Source organism: Plecotus auritus, assembly GCF_963455305.1.
Source record: "Plecotus auritus genome assembly, chromosome: 2".
Lineage (NCBI taxonomy): Eukaryota > Metazoa > Chordata > Mammalia > Chiroptera > Vespertilionidae > Plecotus > Plecotus auritus.
In genome coordinates this window covers 144410344-144431273 of record NC_137771.1, presented here as the reverse complement: position 1 = coordinate 144431273, position 20930 = coordinate 144410344, and the positions used below count along the sequence as shown (strand labels likewise).

Sequence of the window (20930 nt, the reverse complement as noted above, 5' to 3'; positions counted from 1 at the left end):
AAGAAATAGGGCCTTAAAGCATATTGAACAAATAGGTCTCACACCTAAAGCAGTATAGGCAAAACACTCTTAAGTTTTAGGAAGAAATTCTATTTATGTGTACTCATAAATCTTATCCTTTTATTTACTTTAGTGTATTTTATAATCCTATCTAATAAAAGTAATATGCAAATTGACCATCACTCCAACACACAAGATGGCCACCCCCATGTGGACACAAGATGGCTGCCACAAGATGGCCGGCAGGGGAGGGCAGTTGGGAGGGACCAGGCCTGCAAGGGAGGGCAGTTGGGGGTGATCAGGCCTACAGAGGAGGCAGTTAGGGGTGCCCTGGCCAGCAGAGAAGGGCAGTTGGGGACAACCAGGCCTGCAGGGGAGGGCAGGTGGGGGGGACCAGGCCTGCAGGGGAGAGCAGTTGGGGGGAACCAGGCCTGCAGGGGAGGGCAGTTGGGGGCAATTGGGTCTGCAGGGGAGAGCAGTTAGGGGTGACCAGGCCGGCAGGGGAGGGCAGTTAGGGGTGACTGGGCTGGCAGGAAAGGGCAGTTGGGGGGGACCAGGCCGGCAGGGGAAGGCAGTTGGGGGCGACCAGGCCTGCAGAGGAGGACAGTTAGGTGCGACCAGGCTAGCAGGGGAGGGCAGTTGGGGGCGACCAGGCTGGCAGGGGAGGGCAGTTAGGGGCAATTGGGCCGGCAGGGGAGCAGTTAGGCATCGATCAGGCTGGCAGGGGAGTGGTTAGGGAGTGATCAGGCTGGCAGGCAGAAGCGGTTAGGGGCAATCAGGCAGGCAGGCAGGTGAGCAGTTGGGAGCCAGCAGTCCTGGATTGTGAGAGGGATGTCCGACTGCCTATTTAGGCCCAATCCCACCAGGACTGCACGAATTTCATGCACCGGGCCTCTAGTGTAAATAATAAATTTGTGTTTATTACATGTATGTCTTCTAAGTAGGGTGCTAATGGACTCATATCAGCAGAGTAATCTGTCTTGTCACATCTCTTTCAGCCTCTGGCTCCAAAGGCTCTTCTGCTTATCTGCCATGTGCTGACTGACCAGTTCAGTATAATAAACAGTACTGGACTCACACTGGTCACCCCATCTTTCCAGCCTGTCTTTTATTTATTTATTTTTTTAAGTTTAGAGGATGCTTATTAAAACTGGGATGTAAAAGAAGAAAGGGCTGGGAGCCCTAGGTGGTTTGGCTCAGTGGATAGAGTGTTTGCCTGCAGACTGAAGGGTCCGGGGTTCGATTCTGGTCAAGGGTACATGCCCAGGTTGCAGGCTCAATCCCCAGTAGGGGGGTGTAAAGGAGGCAGCCGATCAATGATTCTCCCTCATCATTGATGTTTCTATCTCTCTCTTCCTCTCTGAAATCAATCTATACTAATAAAAGAGGAATATGCAAATTGATCATACTTCTGTGACACCCACCAGCCAATCAGGAGTGAGTATGCAAATTAATCTAACAAAGATGGCAGGTAAATTTGCATACACAGGTGCAGAGTGGCTGGGGGCAGGGTGGCTGCTTGCATGTGCTGGTGCCCAGTGGCTTGCATCCTGAGGACAGGCGTCCTCGGGACCCAGGCCTCTCTGAGCCTGTAGGCCCGCGCATAGGCCCAGAGCAGCCAGGGTCTTGGAATGACCCTCAGCCACCGTGGGCCTATGCATGCAGGTGTGGAGCAGCCGGGGGTGAAGCGGGAACATCCCCGGGACCCAGGTGTTCTGAGCCGGCGCATGCGCTAGCGGCCAGGGGTGGGGCGGGAACGTCCCTTGCAGCGAGTGAGCAGAGAGCAGACTGTGGGGGACAGCAGGGCCCTGCTTGCCCCTGGCCGTGGCAACAAGGGGCAAGCAGTCCCCTGCAATGAGCGAGCAGACAGCAGGGCCCTGCTTGCCCCTGTGGTGGTGAGCCAGAGAGTAGACAGCAGGGCCCTGCTTGCCCCTGGCCCTGGCGGCTAAGGGAATGCAGGCCTCCACAGAGAGCAGACACCAGGGCATGTGGTGGCGTCAAGCAGGCAGGTCTGCAGAGAGCAGAGAACCATGGGGAGCAGGCCTAAGCCGTCAGTAGGACATCCCCTGAGGGCTCCCAGATTGGAGATGGTGCAGGTCGGGCTGAGGTACGCCCCCCCCCCCCCCATGCACGAATTTCGTGCACTGGGCCCCTAGTAAAAATATATTTTAAAGAAAAAAAAAGGAAGTGCTGGGAAATGAGCCTAGGCTGGTCTGCTTTGGCTCATTAAGAAGTCAGAGAAAGAGGGCCTTGGGGACAGGTTCAGGAGGTTTGCCCAGGATGAACTGCAGCTACCCATTGCTGTCCTGGTTGCAAGCCTCATGGGGTCCTGTAGAGTTTAGGAGATGCATGCCCATGGGAAAAGAAGTGGGGGGAGGGGACGGCACAGGCAAGCTCCTGGGAGGGAAAGACCACTTTCAGCCTGTCTTTTAACCAGTTCTTACTGCTCTTTGCTGTGATAAGTGGCTCTCTAAATTGGTCAAGTCATCTTAATGGAAAATGTCCATGTTGCATACTGTTCTAAGAATTACTTTCTTGAAGATTAAAAAAAAAAATCTTTACCCATGTCTTCCTGATTTAAAAACCCTCCACTTTCCTCCCTTTCCTCCTAACCATTCTTAACACAGATTATAAAACCATTTATAAATAATGAGGAAATAGCAATTACACTTACACAGCAAGAGAAAAAAAATCAAAGTAATTTTGGGTAAAAGGTATGTTCTAAGAAACATAACTTTAAAAAATGAAGTCATACTTTAAAAAACATATCAATGAAGCTTGCTATAAATGTTTTTATAAAACAAAGAATCATTTTCAAATGAATGATCATTCTTCTTTTGTATTTTATTATTTAAGATTTGCTTGAATTGAGATATATCTTCACCAGTCTGTTTTCTAACCATTTTATTTTATTTTTTAACAGGAAATAAAAGTATTTGCGGCCTAAGTATATTTATATGAAGTCCTGAACATTTTACACAAAATTTCAGCAGTATGCCAGTGCTCAACCTGACATTATGTGGAGACAGAGTACCTATGACTTAAGTCCATATAGCCTTTCTGAGCCATAGCAGCAATGGCTTAACGGTTCCGGTCTCCTGATTACCAGTCCTTCTGTCCTTCACCTCCTCCCCCTTCCCTTTCCTTTTTCACACTATTGTCAATAATATCTTCTAAGACATGCATGCATTTTGTTATTCTCCTATTTAAATCAATCAATGTCTATCTCTTGCTATAGAAAAACCTCCTTATTTCTTGAAGTACCACCCAACCACCTTCACAACCTGACCCCTGCACTGTTCTTCACCCTCATTCCAAACGGTCCACAGTTTCATCAACGTGGCCATTTACTTCCCCAAATTTGCAAATCTTTTTATCTTTTTGTTTTCTCTCTCAGGACCTCTCCTCCAATTCTCTGCCTAATGAAATCTTTTAATATATGGTTCAAATTTTATCTTTTTTGTGATGCCTTCTCCAGACCTCTGTTTTTTTTGTACTTCCATATTTCTTTTTCAGACCTTTATGACATAATTAACGCAAGGAAGCATCAGTCTTTCTACCCTGTCAAAGGGTAAGCTCATGAAGGCAAGAGCTCTGCCATTGTAAGTAATGAATGTCCATGTTCATTAAACGTCAAGTAATCAGTGTATGATATTTAGTACCCCGGGATCCCTGAACAGTTAGATATTTCTGAAATTTAAAAAAAATGTGCTTGATTACATTATTTACCATTCAATTGGTACCTATTAAATCCAGGGACATTTCTTAATTGAGGCATCATCTATAGCTTTTAAGAAGCATTCTTTAGAGTGTTAATATACTGCTTACTTAATTTGATGTTTAATTCTGTAGTCAAATTTAAATTCAGATAGTACTGGTCTAGGCTTCTTAGCCTCTGTAATCATATCAGACAGAGAACATGCCTAGAATATGTACGTCAAATCTGACTAAACAAAACATATACATACTTCAAGATTTGGGTTACTGTGCCAATTTTATTAGTATCCTAAATTTAGTTATGAGATTCTACTTTTAAAAACCAGTTGAAATATTAACAAGGGATTTCAAGTATATCTATATAAGCATACAGTCAAAGAATCTAGTATTATTTCTTATTTTATCTTATTCCTTTTATAGATAGTATTTGTTGAAATTTTGAAAATATTATGTTTTATAATAATTATATAACTTTAAACACTATTCTCCAATGTTGGAAATAATATGCATAAGAGAAAAATCTTATATGAATTGTTCTATAACTTGAAAAGTTGCTTTAAGTTATACAGTTATAAACATAAAAGAGAAGAAATAAAGTCCTTGGAAAAAAAGAAAATAATTATGACATTCTCAATTAGAAAATGGAGTTGAAAAGACTGCTTTTTCTAAAATAAATAATTTATTTTCAATTGATAGACTTATTTTTATGGTGTTTTTTTTTTGTCAAATTAAAAGATCAATAGATACTGCTCCCTTACACATCAGACTCTGAGAGATTATTTTCCTTAGAACTATATTTCTTTGTTGGATAAATTAATGAAAATATCACTGATAAATTAATATAGACCATTTCTACAAAGCCAACATAGTAAGGGCATAACCTCTTTCATTCATAATATTAAACTTACATCCAATCTGAAGTAATTTTTTACAGTGAAATTTTTAAAAATCTCATAGAAAATGAAGTAAAAGGGAACTAAATAATAGATTTGTGTCTTTTAGAATAATGTGTAAGATTAGAAAAAGGGAAGAGAATAAAACATCTTGAATAATTTTACTGACTTATTTCTCATTGAAGCTATTAAAGGAGTCAATGGAAAAGGTTTTGTTTAAAAAGTAACAGAACATAGTATAATTCTATAAATTGTTAGCTTTAAGATAACGGAAGAGAGACTTTGAGATTGAACTCTTAAAACAATCACCGAAATGATCAGTGGGATGAAATGGTTTTGAGGTGATCAGAAATGCTTAAACAATATATTCTTGAGTTAAGTTAATGTAATTGACATACAACACCCTGGCTCTAAAGTTTTAGTCTTTTATTCCTGTTCACATTTTCCCCAAGAATTGTTCAAGTAAAGGTTTAGAGTGTACTTTTATATCTCCAGAGAAACCTATCTTATTCATTTTTAAGTATGATCAGATCATTCCAAAACATTTGTTGTGAGGAATAAAAAGTCATTTCATAACCATTGACTCGTCACTATCACTGACTTAATTGATTGCACCATTCTTCAACGCACAAAACTTCATTTAAAGGAGATAATTTATGAAGCATCAAGAATATCTCAGGCAACGGCAGATTTGTGTGAAGGCACGGACCTCAGGAATATGTTAAAGTCCCAGTATAATGGAAGAAATAAAAGTTAAATATAAGAAGGTTTTGTTTTAAATCAGGCACTCAGATAAAGAAAATATTTTTCAACTAAATAATGATGTTAAATTGGGAAAATGACAGAAAGGAGCAGAAAATTAGAAAACCAAAAGCAGAAATACTCTAATGACATTAAAAACAATAAAAGCAAACGAGCTATATTAGAAAAGAACATGTAAACTTACAGTTGTTGTATAAGCAGCTTCTGGATCATCTTCCAGCACCCGGGAGAGACCAAAATCAGAGACTTTGCATACTAAGTTGCTGTTGACCAATATATTCCTAGCGGCTAGGTCCCGATGAACATAACCCATATCAGAAAGATACTTCATTCCTGATGCAATGCCTCGAAGCATACCCACCAACTGGATGACTGTGAAGTGGCCATCATGTTTCTGAAAGAGAATTACAATTGTTTACATTGGTTTAATAGAGTGTGTAGTATTAAATAAAATTTTGAACTTATTATTTATTAATTATTATTTTTAGTTAAAAAAGAACTTGATATATTGAATAAAGCTTGGTATTACCAAAATCGAAGTATAAACATCAAGTCACAGGCCCACAGGACAGAGTTCCATTTACAAAATGGACCCGGGAGGCCCCTGCCAAGCCCCCACGCGGCCTGCGGTCCAGGGGCCGGGGGGGCCAGAATGGGGTGGCGGAGGTGGAGTGGAGGAAGGTGAAGACTAAAATGAGTCCGTATAAAAGCCCAAAAAGACCTAGCCGTGGTACTGTCACAATGATACAGGTACAAATAAAGCCGATAGAGGCTGCACGGCAGGCTACACTGCAAGACCCGACCCGAGACAGCTGCCCAGCGGCGCCATCGCTCGCACCCGGCTCGCTCGCTCACACTCGCTCCTTCTCACTCACTCTCGCTATAAAACATGGAAGGGGGGTGTGTTTGGAGCTAGTAACCTTGGTCAAACGAGTCCTCCGAAGAATCGCCGAAGGAGGAGCGGGCCTCGACCTCCTGAAGCAGCAAACAGAACGGCTGCTTCCTGCCCGCTGGCTTGGGCTGCGGAGTCCAGGCCCCCTGCGCAGGGGGGCCCCGCCGCCCGCTCGTGGCCTCCACGCCGCACAGGAGGGAAGGGGTCAGTTTGGAGCTGGAGGGGCCACGGGGGACCAGGCGTCCTGCAGAAGCTCTTCCTCTCCCTCCTCCTCAGAGTCCGTGTGGTAGGAGTAGCTGCTCACTTCCGAGGCAAACGGGGAGAACGGGGAGCGGGAGCCTGGGGCTGGCTCCTGGCCTTGAAGCCCACCTCATCTTCCCGGCTTTGGCGGCCATTTGTGTTTCCTTCTCTGGAGCCTTTGAGAGACAGGCCTCGGCCTCGGCCAGCGCCCTCCTGACCTTGCCCCGCGGCTGCCATTGGCGCCAAGTACCTGCTGCAGCCCCCCTCGGCCCTGAGCCCCCACAACTGTCTGAGAACTTGAGGGACCTCAGCTTGTCCTGCCTTGAGAGGAAGAGGGCCAGGTCCAGCCTGCTGGCCACCTGCTCCTGCTCGCTGGCCACCTTCTTCTTCCTCCTCAGCTGACTCATGGCGTCCCACGGGGCTTCGTGCTCGTCCCAAGGCTGGTTCCTCCCTCTCGCTTTGCCGCCCCCACGAGGGGATCTTGTTCCTCCTCAGGCCCTTGTGTCTCTTCCTCATGCTGCTCCCACCTCCCAGCCCCCAGCTCGCAGGCACTCGATGTCGGCAGGGCAGCCGCTCAGCTCGGACTCGCACCGCCGCAGCCTCACCAGCTCCCAGGCTTCTCCTCGTCCTGCGGTTGCTCCTCGGCCAGCGCATCCGGAAGTCCAGCTCCACGGTATCTACATGCTCCAGGGCGGACTTCCGGGCAACACCGCTTCTCTTCCTTTCGCATCCAACTCTACTTCTTGTTGGGGCTCAGCGCCTGCGGGAGGCGCAGGCTTTGAGCGGGTCCAGGTCCTCGAAGGGGCTGTCCAGCACCTCCGTGAGCACGTGGCCGTGGGCGCTAACAGGCTCTCCAGCGAGGGCCGCGCCGCCAGGCCCCGCTCCGCACCTGCCTCCTCCTGGCTCCTCTGCTCCAGCTCCAGCTCCGCCATCTCGCTCAGCTGGGCGATGCCGGGCAGGAAGCTCTGCTCCAGCACCAGACTGGGCTCTGCGCGGCCTCCAGCTGCTCCAGGGTCTGGGCCCGGGTGTTCGTGCCGGCCAGCGGGTCCTCCAGGCTGGGCAGGAACTGGTCCGAGCCCTCCTCTTCCAGGAAGCAGGCACTGCCGGGCACTGGTGCAGCCTACTGGGCCTCCAGACTCAGACACTGTCCCTCCCCACGGGGCACATCACAGTCGCCCAATTCCAGGCTGGGCCGGGCCTCCTCGGGCACTGTCTCTGCCACAGCCAGGGCCACGGCCACAGGCAGGTCCCCAGGAACCTCCACAGGCTCCTCCTTAGCCTCAACCAGCGTCTCTGGGGTCAGCCGTCCCACTCCCCCTCCAAGTCAGGACAGCTATGCAGGATGCAGTCTGACCTGGTGAGTCAACAGGCGCTTCGCCCCCCGCTGTGAAGTTCAGGCACGCGGAGTGCTCCGTGCTCCCCTGCCCTCCCTCCTCCTGCCCACTGGCGCCCAGCGCCTGAGTGTCCAGCAGGCCATCTTCGCAGCCACCCTCGGGCTCAGGGTCGCCATGGTCTTTGAACTTATTTCACTGGATCCAATGAATGTGAGCATCAAGTTTGCTGACCATTGACTATGTTTATAACAAAATGTAAGTATTTGACATTTAAAGGAAAGAAAAATCTAGCTGGAAGTGATGAAAGATAAAGGATAGAAGGGAACCAACCAAATCAAGTTGCAGAAAAAATTAATTTCAAAAACTTTAAGAAGAGGGAAATAAAGTCAAATAAGGTAATAGCAATGACTAGCAAGAAAATAGAATTCACTTTCCAAAGATGTGGGCCCTGAACCAGCCATACAGGTGGGCAGAAGGGCAGCAACACCTAGTGTGGGATGAAAGTTGTGTGGTAACTGGAAATATGGTAAAAAAGATCACTGAGGAAAAAGAAAAATTGATTGTGTAAACAAGAAGCAAGTTTAGGAAAGATGTAGGAGAAAGAAAAAGACCACCCACACAAACAGAAAATAGCTAGATTTCCCCCATTCTTTCATTATATAGAGCAAGTAAGAAGTTGTTGGGAATTGATTGAAAACAGGTCTATTTTAGCTCCCAGTTAGAAAGATTAAATGAAATATGGGTAATAAGCCAGGCACAGCTTATTACTACTGGGGTGCAGTAGTCAATCCCTTCATTATTTATTCCTCTCACCTTGATTTAAAAATAATATAGAATTTTTTAAAAAGGAAAAAAAATCCTCTTGTCATCTGTGCAAGATTTGTACACCAATAAGACCACATACAAATAATGCCCTAAAAATTAGAGAAAATGAAAATAAAAACGTTTTAAATTTGAAAAATAATGAATATTGTTTTATGTAGTTATTTGGAGATTGTTGTCTTTAGTGAAGATTGTTGTCTTCAGTGAAAAACATGAAAAATTCTCAAGTTGGTTTTACACATCAGATGTCATTTATTCTGAATGATATTAAAAATTAATATCTAGTAAGAGGTTATAGAGTATTATTACCTTATACAGTGTGGTAGAAGCATAAATAAGAGTATCTTAAATTTTGCAAAGTTAAGCAGTTTTCATGGATATCTGATTTAAAACTATAGAGTAGCTTAGACATGGGGATGATTTGAGCAGACCACAGTCTCCTATACAATGATGATTCATTGGTCAGTTAAATGAATAAGCTTACACTACAAATGAAATAAACTTTTTCTTACTATATCAACTTATCTCCCTGATAGCTCTCTGATACCATCACCCAACTCAAGTGCAGAGTAAGGAAAAGAACCCTCTCTTAAGAGAAACATTCTACGGCGAGAGTCCCCACTTAAGCAGGCTCTTCTGTATAATTAATGTATAAAAGATAACCTAGCAAAGAAAATGTTCGGTGTTATTAGCTCTTTATGTTCCCAATCCATCTTCTTAGACAGTGTACTATTAGATGAAATCTGTCTCTTTTATCATGTGCTCTTCCTTCCTCTCTTCTATTAGGAATCTCAAAGCCTTTGAGTAGAATTGAAAGTGTAAGTTCTTTTGGCCAAGAAAGGATTACACTACATTTTAAGAGGTTGTTCTTTTACCTATTAGAAAATGAAGTTGTCTGGTGTCACAGTTCTTGTCAATGCAGAATTTCTACATAGTAGGTAACATTAATGGACCATCTGAAAACTAAGGGATGCCTCAGTTTCCTTATCTGTACTGAGAATAGACTAAGTCAGAGCTGTAGTGAGAAATCACATATAAACACAGAGCAGCCCCTAATTTATTTTAATAATAATAATTATCTACATACTGTATATAAAAGCCTAAGCGACTTTGACCATTTGACTGGTAGCTATGACGTGCACTGACCACCAGGGGGCAGATGCTCAACACACATGCATGGAGACATGGAACAGAAGGAAGGGTGGGAAGAGATTAACCAAAGATCTTATATGCATACTAGAGGCCAGTGGGGTCCCTCAGCCTGGCCTGTGGGGATCAGGCTGAAACTGGCTCTCTGACATCCCCAGAGGGTTCCAGATTGTGAGAGGGTGCAGGCTAGGCCAAGGGACCCCACCGGTGCACGATTCCGAACACCAGGCCTCTAGTTATTTAATAAAACCTCATTGTTTTTATAATTACACTAGAGGCCCGGTAAATGAAATTCGTGCATGGCGGGGGGGTGTCCCCTCAGCCCAGCCTGCACCCTCTCCAATCCGGGACCCCTTGGGGGATGTCTGACTGCCAGTTTAGGCCCAATCCCCACCAACAGTCAGACATCCCTCTCACAATCCGGGACCACTGGCTCCTAACCGCTCATCTGCCTGCCTGCCTGATCACCCCTAACGGCCTCTGGCTGCCAGCCTGATCACCTGTAATTGCCCCCCCCCCCCCCCCCGCCAGCCTGGTCGCCCCTAACTTCCCCCCCTGCTGGCCTAATCACCCCTAACTGCCTCTGCCTGCCAGCCTGATCACCCCTCACTGCCCCCGCTTCTGGCCTGGTTGCCTCCAACTGCCTCCCTGTCAGCCTGGTCACCCCCAACTGCCCCCCTGTCAGCCTGATCACCCCCAACTGTCCCCCTGCCAGCCTGATCACCCCCAACTGTCCCCCTGCCAGCCTGGTCACCCCTCACTGCCCCCTGCTTCTGGCCTGGTTGCCCCTAACTGACCCCTGCCAGCCTGATCACCCCCAACTGCCCCCCTGCCAGCCTAGTTGCCCCTCACTGCCCCCACTTCCGGCCTGGATGCCCCTAACTGCCCTCCTGTCAGCCTGGTTGCCCCTCACTGCCCCCCTGCTGGCCTGGTTGCCCCCAACTGCCCCCGCCGGCCTGGTCACCCTCAATACCCACCCCCTCCCGCCGCCGGTCTGATCGCCCCATGCAGCCTGCTGTTCAGTCATTGCATGAGGGCGTCCTGACCAATTTGCATATCTTCTATTATTAGTATAGATGTAGCTTTTATAATTTTAATATGAGCCAGAAAATTCTCTCACTTATAAACCCTTATAAGGAGAAATAATTATTCAACACCAGGTTGAAATTTCATTTCCTATTTATTCTGAATAACAAAGCACAAAGTTATTTCTTTTTTTAAGTACAACTATTTTTAGAGCAATTTTAGACTCACAGCAAAATTAAGAGTAAGAGATTTCTCATATACGTTCTACTCACAGACACATATATCCTCCCCCATTATCAACATCTCAAACCAGAATGGTACATTTGTTACAATTGATGAACATGTGCTTAAACATTATAATCACCCAAAGTTTACATTAGGCTTCATTGTTAATGTTGAACATTCTATTGGTTTGGATAAATGTATGATGACCTGTATCCACCATTATAGCATCAGAGAATTTTCACTGCCCTAAAAATCTGTTGTATTCCACCTATTCATCACCCCCACTCCCAATCCTGGCAACCACTGATGTTTTTACTGTTTTGATGGTTTTGCCTTTTCTAGAATTATACAATATGTAGCCTTTTCAGATTGGCTTCTTTCACTTAGTAACATGCATTTAAGTTTTTCCCATGTCTCCTCATAGCTTGATTGCTCAATTCTTTTTAGTGCTGAATCTGAATGATATCCTATTGTTTGAATGTACCACAGTTCATTTACCCATTTACCTAATGAAGGACATTTTGGTTTCTTCCAAGTTTTGGTAATTACAACTAAAGCTTCTACAAACATCTGTGGTTATAGAATGTTTATAGCAGTTTATGGCTGCAGGCTTTTATGTGCACATAGGTTTTCAACTTCTTTGAGTAAATGCCAAAGATGTCAATCGCTGGGTTGTTTGGTAAGAGAATGTGTAGTTTTGTAAGAAACTGCCAAACCATCTTCCATTCTGCATTCCCACCAGCAATGGAGAGTGTCTGTTGCTCCACATCCTCACCAACATTTGGATCAAAGCTACTGATTTTGGCCAGTCTAGTAGGTACATAAGGTGTCTCATTTTAATTTGAATTTCCTGATGATATATGATGTGGAGATCTTTTCATGCACTTATTGGCCATCTACATATCTTATTTTCTGAGGTGTCTGTTAAGGTCTTTGGGTTCTTTTCAATCAGGTTGTTTTCTTGAGTTTTAAATGTTCTTTGTATATTTTGAATAACTATCTTTTATCAGATGCTTTTGTTTTGCAAATGTTTTCTCCCAGCCTGTGTTTTGTCTCCTCATTTTCTTGACATTGTCTTTTGCAGACTGGAAGTTTAAAATTTTAATAAAGTCCAGCTTATTAATTCTTTCTTTCTTGGATTGTGCCTTTGGTGTTTTATCTAAAAAGTCATTGCCATATACCAGTGGTCGGCAAACTGCGGTTCGCGAGCTCGCGAGCCGCGGTTTGCCGCTCTGTTGACTAATGAGTTTGCCGACCACTGCCATATACAATGTCATCTAGGTTTTCTCTTATGTTATTTCCTAGAAGTTTTATGATTTTGCCTTTTACATTTAGGTCTGTGATCCAGTTTGAATTTATTTTTGTGAAGAATGTAAAGTTCTGTGTCTAGATTCATTTTTTTGTATGTGGATGTCTAATTGTTCCAGCACCATTTGTTAAAAAGACAAATTTTTGCTCTATGGTATTGCCTTTGTTCCTTTGTCAAAAACCAGTTGACTATGTTTATTATAGGCTCTCTATTCTGTTCCATTGATCTATTTGTCTATTCTTTCACTCGCACCATACTTTCTTAATTACTGTAGCTTTATAATAAATCTTGAAGTCAGGTAGTGTCAGTCCTTCAACTTTGTTTTTCTTCAATACTGTGTTAGCATTCTGGGTCTTTGCTTCTATAAACTTTAGAATCAGCTTGTTGATATCCACAAAATAACTTACTGAAATTTTGATTGGGATTGCACTAAAATTATAGATAATTTAGTAAGAACTGACATTTTAATAACCAAGTCTCCCTGTCCATAAGCATAGAACATCTCTCAATTTATTTAGTTCTTTGATTTTATTTATCAGCCTTATAGTTTTCCTCATATACATCTTGTACATATATTGTTAGATTTATACTTAAGTATTTCATTTCTGATAGTTTGTTGTTAGTGTATAAAAATGCAATTGATTTTTGTACATTGATTTTTATCCTGCAGCTTTATTTATAACCAAAAGTCTTTTTTTGTGTGTGTGTGGAGTCTTTAGGGTTTTTTATATATAATGTCATATTATCTACCAATAGAGACAGTTTTACTGCTTCCTTACCAATTAGGATGCCTTTCAATTCTTTTTCTTGTCTATTTGCTCTGGGTATGTCTTCCAATACTGTGTTGAACAAAAGTGATAAGAATGGGTATCTTTGCCTTATTCCTAATCTTAGAGGAAAAGCTTTCAGCTTGCCACAGTTGGGTATAATGTTAGCTCTGGGCTTGTCATATATGGCCTTTATTATATTGAATACATTCCCTCTATACCCACATTTTTGAGAGTTAAAAAAATCATGAATGGATATTGAATTTTGTCAAATGCTTTTTTTGTATCTATGGAGATGATTATATGATTATTATCCTTTTTTTGTTAATGTGATGTATCACATTAACTAATTTGTGGATGATGAACCACCCTTGCATCCCTGGAATAACTTCCACTTGATCATGTTGTATGATACTTTTAATGTACTGTTGAATTTGGTTTGCTAATATTTTGTTGAGGGTTTTTGCATCTATGTTTATCAGGGATATTGGCGTATAGTTTTCTTTTCTTGTAGTATCCTTGTCTAACTTTGTTATCTGGCTTTGTAAAATAATTGTGAGAGTATTCCCTCCTCTTCTATTTCAGGTACGTTATTTTAAAATTATTTTAACTATTCTTATTACCAATACTTGAAAAGACTTGAATTAATTGCTTTCTTATTAGCAACATAGCAATCATGGTTCTAATAATAAGTGGCATCATTATAAAATGAGCTTTTAGTATTTGAAAATAATATAAACAACTTTCTCTACATTCTTTCATGGGACTATACAATGTAGTATATATATTTCTAATTCATTTGGCCACAATCTTTTCCAAGGTTCATGAGGTCAAAACCATTTTTATAATAGCACTAAGACATGCACTTGCCTTTTTCACTATGTTGACATTTGCACTAATGGTAAAAACTCTGTTAGGTAAAACTGCAGAAGCCTTAACACAAATCAAGGCAGGAGCACAAACCAAACTGTAGTATTTCCACACTCTTCTTTGCCACATGAACGAACAAACAAAAAAGGATAGTATTGTTTAAGAAGGTACCTAGTGAAGTAATAAAACCCATTATGTTTGTTAAATGTTAGTCCTTGGTTACACACTCTCAGCATCAACATCTATGAGGGACAGAAGAAAATAAGATTGGGCAGCAGGAAAAGTTAAACTGCAGTGCATTAACAACAGCAGCCTTGGTATAGCCCATGGAATGTTCTGGATCTCGGATAACTCTTCAGAGTTGGTCCAGATTGAGGAAAGGGGACTGGGCCCTTATGCTACACATCAATCAATCATTGGATGTAGGCTGCCTCTGTAAAAGTGTATTGGCCTTGGGTAAGATAGCTTTCTCTAGTCAAGGGCATTTCCCAGAGAGGGACAGAGGTAAGAACTACCAGCTTCCAGAATTGCAGAAGCTATAGAAATATGGGAGTTGATCCTGAGAGTTGTCTCCAAAAAAGTTCCTTCATGAAAATCTTTAAATAATCTGTTTCCCAGAATCTATCATCTATTTGTCTATCTATCTAAATATCTATCTACCTAGTGCAGCGGTTCTCAACCTGTGGGTCACGACCCACAGGTTGAGAACCGCTAGCAGGGTCGCCTAAGACCATCGGAAAACACAGATATATACATTACAATTCATAACAGTAGGAAAATTACAGTTATGAAGTAGCAATGAAAATAAGTTTATGGTTGGGGGTCACCACAACACGAGGAACTGTATTAAAGGGTTGCGGCATTAGAAAGGTTGAGAACCACTGATCTAGTGTCTATAAAATTCAGCCTTGATAAAAAAGAAACTCTAAAAATAGTTCTATATATTTTTTGGAAACTCATATCTCAATTGTTGCCACATTATTCTAGGGAAAAAATAAGCTAACATTCTTTAAACACTATATTCCTTGCAACAACTCTGGGCTCTAAGTATAGTTATTATCTTCATCTTATAGATAGTCAAACTGAAGTGTAACAGTGATAGAAAAAGATAATATACTAATCAGGTAGTAATTATAGAATAGGTTGTACTAACAAGCTCATAGAAAATTTATGTATTAAAAGTTTCCTTATGAGTATTTGTAGACATCAGCAGTTGCAGTTCCTCCCTGACCAAGGTGTGACCCTGACCCCAAGAATTGGGCAAGCATCAACAGTTCGTATCAGAGCCAGAAGAACTGCTGCCTGCATGCCCTGTTTTAGAACATCAGCAGTAAGACTTCAGATGGAGCAGTGAAACTACACATACAGGAGATAACACTGAAACTATCCGAGAGCAGAGCTGAGCAACTGCACTTGGCCAGAAATTCCTTAGTTCCCTTCTTCGCCAGTTCCCCTAAATAATGCAGCCAGGACACCTGAGATGCTGAGATAGCTTTGAAGGCATGAGCCAGCTGTCTCCTCAGGGTGTCAGCTCCTGAATAAAATCTCTTTCCTTGTCAGCCAGAACCTGTCTCACAAGTTTGACTTTCAAAGCAACAGACTGTTGGACCTGCAGGTCGTTTTCCCTGTTTCAGATTGACAAAAAGATTTAATAACCTCATATATGGTAAAGTCAGGATCTGAATCTAGGCAATCTGAATCCAGTGCCTCTATTCTTATTAATTGGAGTTGTATGAAAAAGAGTTGGCCCAAACTTTGCCATGATGACCCAGTCTAGGCTAGTTCGGGAAGCATAATTTGGCTTAATAAAGCAAGAAATAAAAGGGCTCTGAGACTACTAAATAAAAACAAAGAGCACTCCAAATAAACCAACAAGTGAGGGTTTATTTATCTGTCTGGCTGAGAGGAGCAAGGAGTCCCAGATTGGAGAGGGTGCAGGCTGGGCTGAGGGACAGGAACCCCCCTCCCCCACCCCTGCACGAATTTCCGAATTTCATGCACTGGGCCTCTAGTATATATATACTTTTCAACATAGGAGGTATGGCACATATCTATTTCTCTACAAATGAAGGAACTCTCTCCTTCAAACAAAATCTATATTCTTTTCACTAGTCCTTGTCAACATAGCCTCCTCAAGTGTGGTTTAGGACATACTGGTTTTCTTGAATATGGTGGAGGGTTAATAAATGGTGACTGAATTTTTTTTTTTTTTTTTTTTTTTTAAATCATTCAGAGCTTTCTAGGTCATGGTAATGAGTTTAGATTTTCTTCAATGTCCAATGATAAGCCATAAGTTTATTTTATTTTTTTTATATTTTATTGATATTTTACAGAGAGGAAGGGAGAGGGATAGAGAGCTAGAAACATCGATGAGAGAGAAACATCGATCAGCTGCCTCCTGCACACTCCCCACTGGGGATATGCCCGCAACCAAGGTACATGCCCCTGACCGGAATCGAACCCAGGACCCTTCAGTCCACAGGCCGACGCTCTATCCACTGAGCCAAACCGGTCTCGGCAATGGTGACTGAATTAAATAGCCTTTGATACCATTGTTTGTAGAGCACTGGCTGCTATTGCTATATTATTCCTATTGTCTTGTATAAAAAAGACTGTTTTCTTAAGGTTGGATATTCATTTTCTCCCTTTGAAATAGCAGTTCTATCACAGCATCCACTATGCTGCCATGCCTTGTGTCAGCACTTGATAAATATTAATTCAAATTGAATTGAATTGTTTATGAGGGGAGGAGAAAAATGTGAGAGCACTGAGATTTAATATCTTTGGGCTTCCTACTAGAGATTAATCAAAAAGAAACTATGAATATTTTAATGACATATGGTTATTTTCCCAGGAAGGCAGATCCAAATGAAAGAGAGCGAATGTGGCATATTTACACACTGCATCTCAGAGCTTAGTAGCTAGAATTCAGTTTGTCTTCATCCTTCTTTTCCTTTGCTTTCTCAACCTGACTGCCGAGAAACCTGGAACTTGATCTTAAAGTGACAGAGAGGGTGAGCCTGATTGGAGGGTGTTTTCTGAAAGCTACACATAACAATATCTGCTACTTTGAAACCTGTGGAGCTCTCCCAGACCCTAAGACCCTAGAGCACAATATCCTCCGATCTGAGCATGTCACGCTGTCTCCACAGTAATGCAAGCTCCTGATGATGGTTCCCAAGGCCCTGCCTTCTAAGTTGTGCCCCACAGACCCTTTCAGACTCTCAGCATCCATTCATCTTAGGTTGACCTCAAGTACTTAGCCTGTGCTTAGGACAGATGTAGGATTTGAGTGCTATGCTGTCCTGCTGTCATCACATTACTAAACAACATTAAATATATATATATATATATATATGTATATATATATTTACATATATATATGCTTTTCAACATAATATATTTAACAAATATATTCTATGAAACACAAATATCACCTTGCCACTCATTTGCTTAAGACCCTTTAATACCAGAATAGAGTACAGTATTCAATAAAAAGTTATGACCCTTGCTCCTATCTCTAGTTTTATAACGTTTTTCTGATTCAATATTTTTGTTTGTTTACTTCACCCCTACAACATGTTATTTCATATCTAATGTGCTTTGCTTATACAGTTCCCTCTTCCAGGAATACTCTTCTAGTCTTCTGTCACCTGAGTTTTCCATGATAAGTATCATCTCTTCTAGGAGGTCCTTGCTGAATCCCTAAGTCCTTTTTTCAAACAGTGCTCTTTGGGCAGCTACTACGCCAGTTATTGCTCTAATTACTGGGCTCAAAGTGGGAAGCAAAAGAGAAAGGTGCCTGCTCCATTTGTACTTACATTTAATCAGAGACAGGGAGACAGAAAATAAATACTGTAGGTAAAAATTGAATGAGATACTTATAAATAACGAGAAAATAAATAAAATGTGTATGAAAGAGAATGACATGTTGAAGCCTGTGACCAGTTTCCAGCACATACAAATGACTTGAGTCAGGAATGAGTGGATACTGAAGAAATGAAAGCCAAAGAGGCTGGAGCTTGTTGAGAAAAAGAGAGAAATAGAGAGCGAGAGCGAGAGAAAAAGGAAAGAGAGGAGAGGAGGGGAGGAGAGGGGAGGGGAGGAGAGGAGAAGAGACAGGCAGAGGAAAAATCAGGTAGAGTCTTGTAAGCTAAGGTAAAGAGTTTGAAATCTGCTCTAAAAGTAATGAGGCGTTAGAGAAGAATTTTAGTTTGGGAGCGATATATATATTCTGACTTGTGTGTGGAAAATGGAATCAGAGAGATACATTTGGAAGCTATTATAGTAACTCAGGAGAGAGAAACTGCTGGATTAAATCAGATTTGAGATCTTATTTAGAGGTATAGCCAGGAAGACCTGCAATAGATTGGATGGAGGGGGAAGATAGGTCAGGAAAGTGGAGAAATAGAGATGGACCAAATTTCTCTCTTTATTGCTCTCAAAGCATCCTGTCTTGGAAGTTTGGTTCATATGTATGTCCAAAGACTTTTTTTTGGTTTTACCAACATTAGCTAAAACCATCCTGTCTCCCACACTGTCTTGAACATAAAGGCATACCTTGTCTTATTCATCTTTGAAGTCTCAGGGCCTGGTGTCATGCTTGGCACACAGTAGATATTCAACAGATACTCACCCGACTGAACTGAACTAAACATATTTTTCTCTTAATGAAGTGAAGTACTTTAAACTTTTAGTCAGTAGTAAGATATTCTTTAAGTATTTTTCATGGCAAGATAAGAGACTCTCTAAAAAATCATGAGTAAATGAGAAGTATTTATTACACTTGCAACCATTTTCACTTCTGAATGGGACTCTGGTTTGATTCTAATTTTGACCACCAAATTCATGTTTTTGCTGTAGAGTGAGAAAAGGGGGCTAAGTATATCATGAAGGTTTCTGCTATATTTCTTTCTAGTTCTTCACTGGAGAATCACAGTAATATTGAGCTCAACATCCAACAGAACAGCTTTTCAAAGCATGAAAGGTCTGTGGACAATTTAAATCACAGCCTTCAAACTTTCTTGTTGAAAACTGTGCACTACTCCTTTGTACACAGTAAACAATTATAGTGATTCAGTGTCCTGAAAATGAGTGATAAACAGTACTGTACCTAGTAGATAGTAAGCTGTTATTCTAGAATAGAATGAATAAAAATTGCACATCATCACTTAAACATTTATAGAGAATTCAATTCATTGTATAGTGTCTTAGTTACAATAAATAAATCATCTTTCAAAGATTCCTCACAAATCTGGTACAATAAACACTGTTAGATAAAGACCATTTATGCTTTAAAATGAAGAATGAAAGTTTGGTTCAGATGTATGTCCGAAGACTTTTTTTTGGTTTACTAAGCTTGAGTTACAAGAAATGGCATCAGCTTTTCAGAACACAATAACAATAGAAAGATTAGCTGAAACCTTGTAAAATTATTCCTTCCAAAACGCTGACTCAAGCTATAAAATGGCTTTGCAGGAAATGTAACTTCCTAAACGGTTTACAAAGATCCAGGTATACGAACAATGGACACTTCGGAAGCCTCTTATCCCCCCTAATTTTGTGCTGCTAGAGGCCCTTCTGAGAAAATTAGATGTCTGAAATGCACTTGGTCTATAAGGGACAAAAGATGAGAATCTATGAAGAGCTACAAGAACAGAGAGGAGCTAACTTCTGTGTTCCCCTAGTGCAAAAATATCCTCACCCACTGTCTGCTTGTTCTCACTTTTTTGGTTCAGTTTTGCAAGATGAATAAGCTCTAGTGATCCACTATACAACATCACACCTATATTCAACAATACTGTATTGTCAAGAGAGTAGATTTTGTGTTACATGTTACTGCCAGAATAAAATAAAATAAATTATATTTGGGCTTGTAAGTTCATGTAAAAGATGCAAAAAAGTATTTATGAATCACACACTAGTATGAATTAGTCTAACTTTATATCCAGCTAATATCTACGGCAACTAAAGAATGGAAGCTTAGGTTTAGGGTGGGGGAGAGTCCAGGTTACAGGTACTTCTATGGGGTGGGGATAGGGGAATGGGGAGGTGCCACAAAAGAACATGAAGAAAGGAGTAAATGCCACAGAAAAATGGCCTTTAAAAATGTTGCTCAAGGAAGTCATGTAGAGGGGAGGAAAGCACTTTTTTTTTCCAAGGAAATTCCTGGCCCCTTCTGTATTGGAAGCTACATCCTTTAGCCGTAGTCTGTGTTGAAGAGGCTTTTATAGGTCTGCCTAGGGACTTAATTAATATCGTTAAAGAAATGCTTATGGGAAAATGCATTCTGAGTTATCAACTATTGATTTATAAGTGACTTTGCAGAAAACAGTCCTTGGAGGATTAATTCCATAACTTAGCTTTAAAGTTAAAATTCAGTTTTTCTATGTTTCTAAATCAGAAAGTTGTTCATGCTATGACTTTTAAAAATATTCCTGAATTTGAAAAAGAAATGGCTAAGGTTATTTACAATGACCAAATCATTCTTGTTTTAAAATAACGAGGGTATAAGTAAGAGTCAATATTTTCTTTTTCTACAGAAGTTTTAGTTTTTGTGGCCTCCCCAATTGAAACTCCTATATAATAAAAGCCTAATATGCTAAGTGTCCAGTCGTCCAGTCGGCCATTTAACCAATCAAAGCATAATATACTAATGATATGCTAAGGCACTCAACTGCTCACTATGATGTGCACTGACTACCAGGGGGCAGACACTCAATGCAGGAGCTGCCCCCTGGTGGTCAGTGCGATCCCACAGGGGGATAGCTGCTCAGCCAGAAGCCGGGCTGGCGGCTGGCAAGCACAGTGGCGGTGGTGGAAATCTCTCCCACCTTCGCCGCAGTGCTAAGGATGTCTGCCTGCTGTCTTAGGCCTGCTCCCTGGCAGTTGGACATCCCTCAAGGGCTCCTGGACTGCGAGAGG

The 20930-nt window shown here is 41.8% G+C and overlaps 1 protein-coding gene across 3 annotated transcripts in view; it reads right to left on the bottom strand.

Annotated features, from left to right (window-relative positions):
• Positions 1-20930, bottom strand: part of EPHA6 (EPH receptor A6) — a 1057231-nt gene that overhangs the window by 161105 nt on the left and 875196 nt on the right. For all 3 annotated transcript variants that reach the window (XM_080654948.1, XM_080654950.1, XM_080654949.1), the window contains one exon: positions 5557-5766. In XM_080654948.1, coding sequence (XP_080511074.1) covers positions 5557-5766 — 210 coding nt within the window. The remainder of the gene's footprint in view (positions 1-5556; positions 5767-20930) is intronic.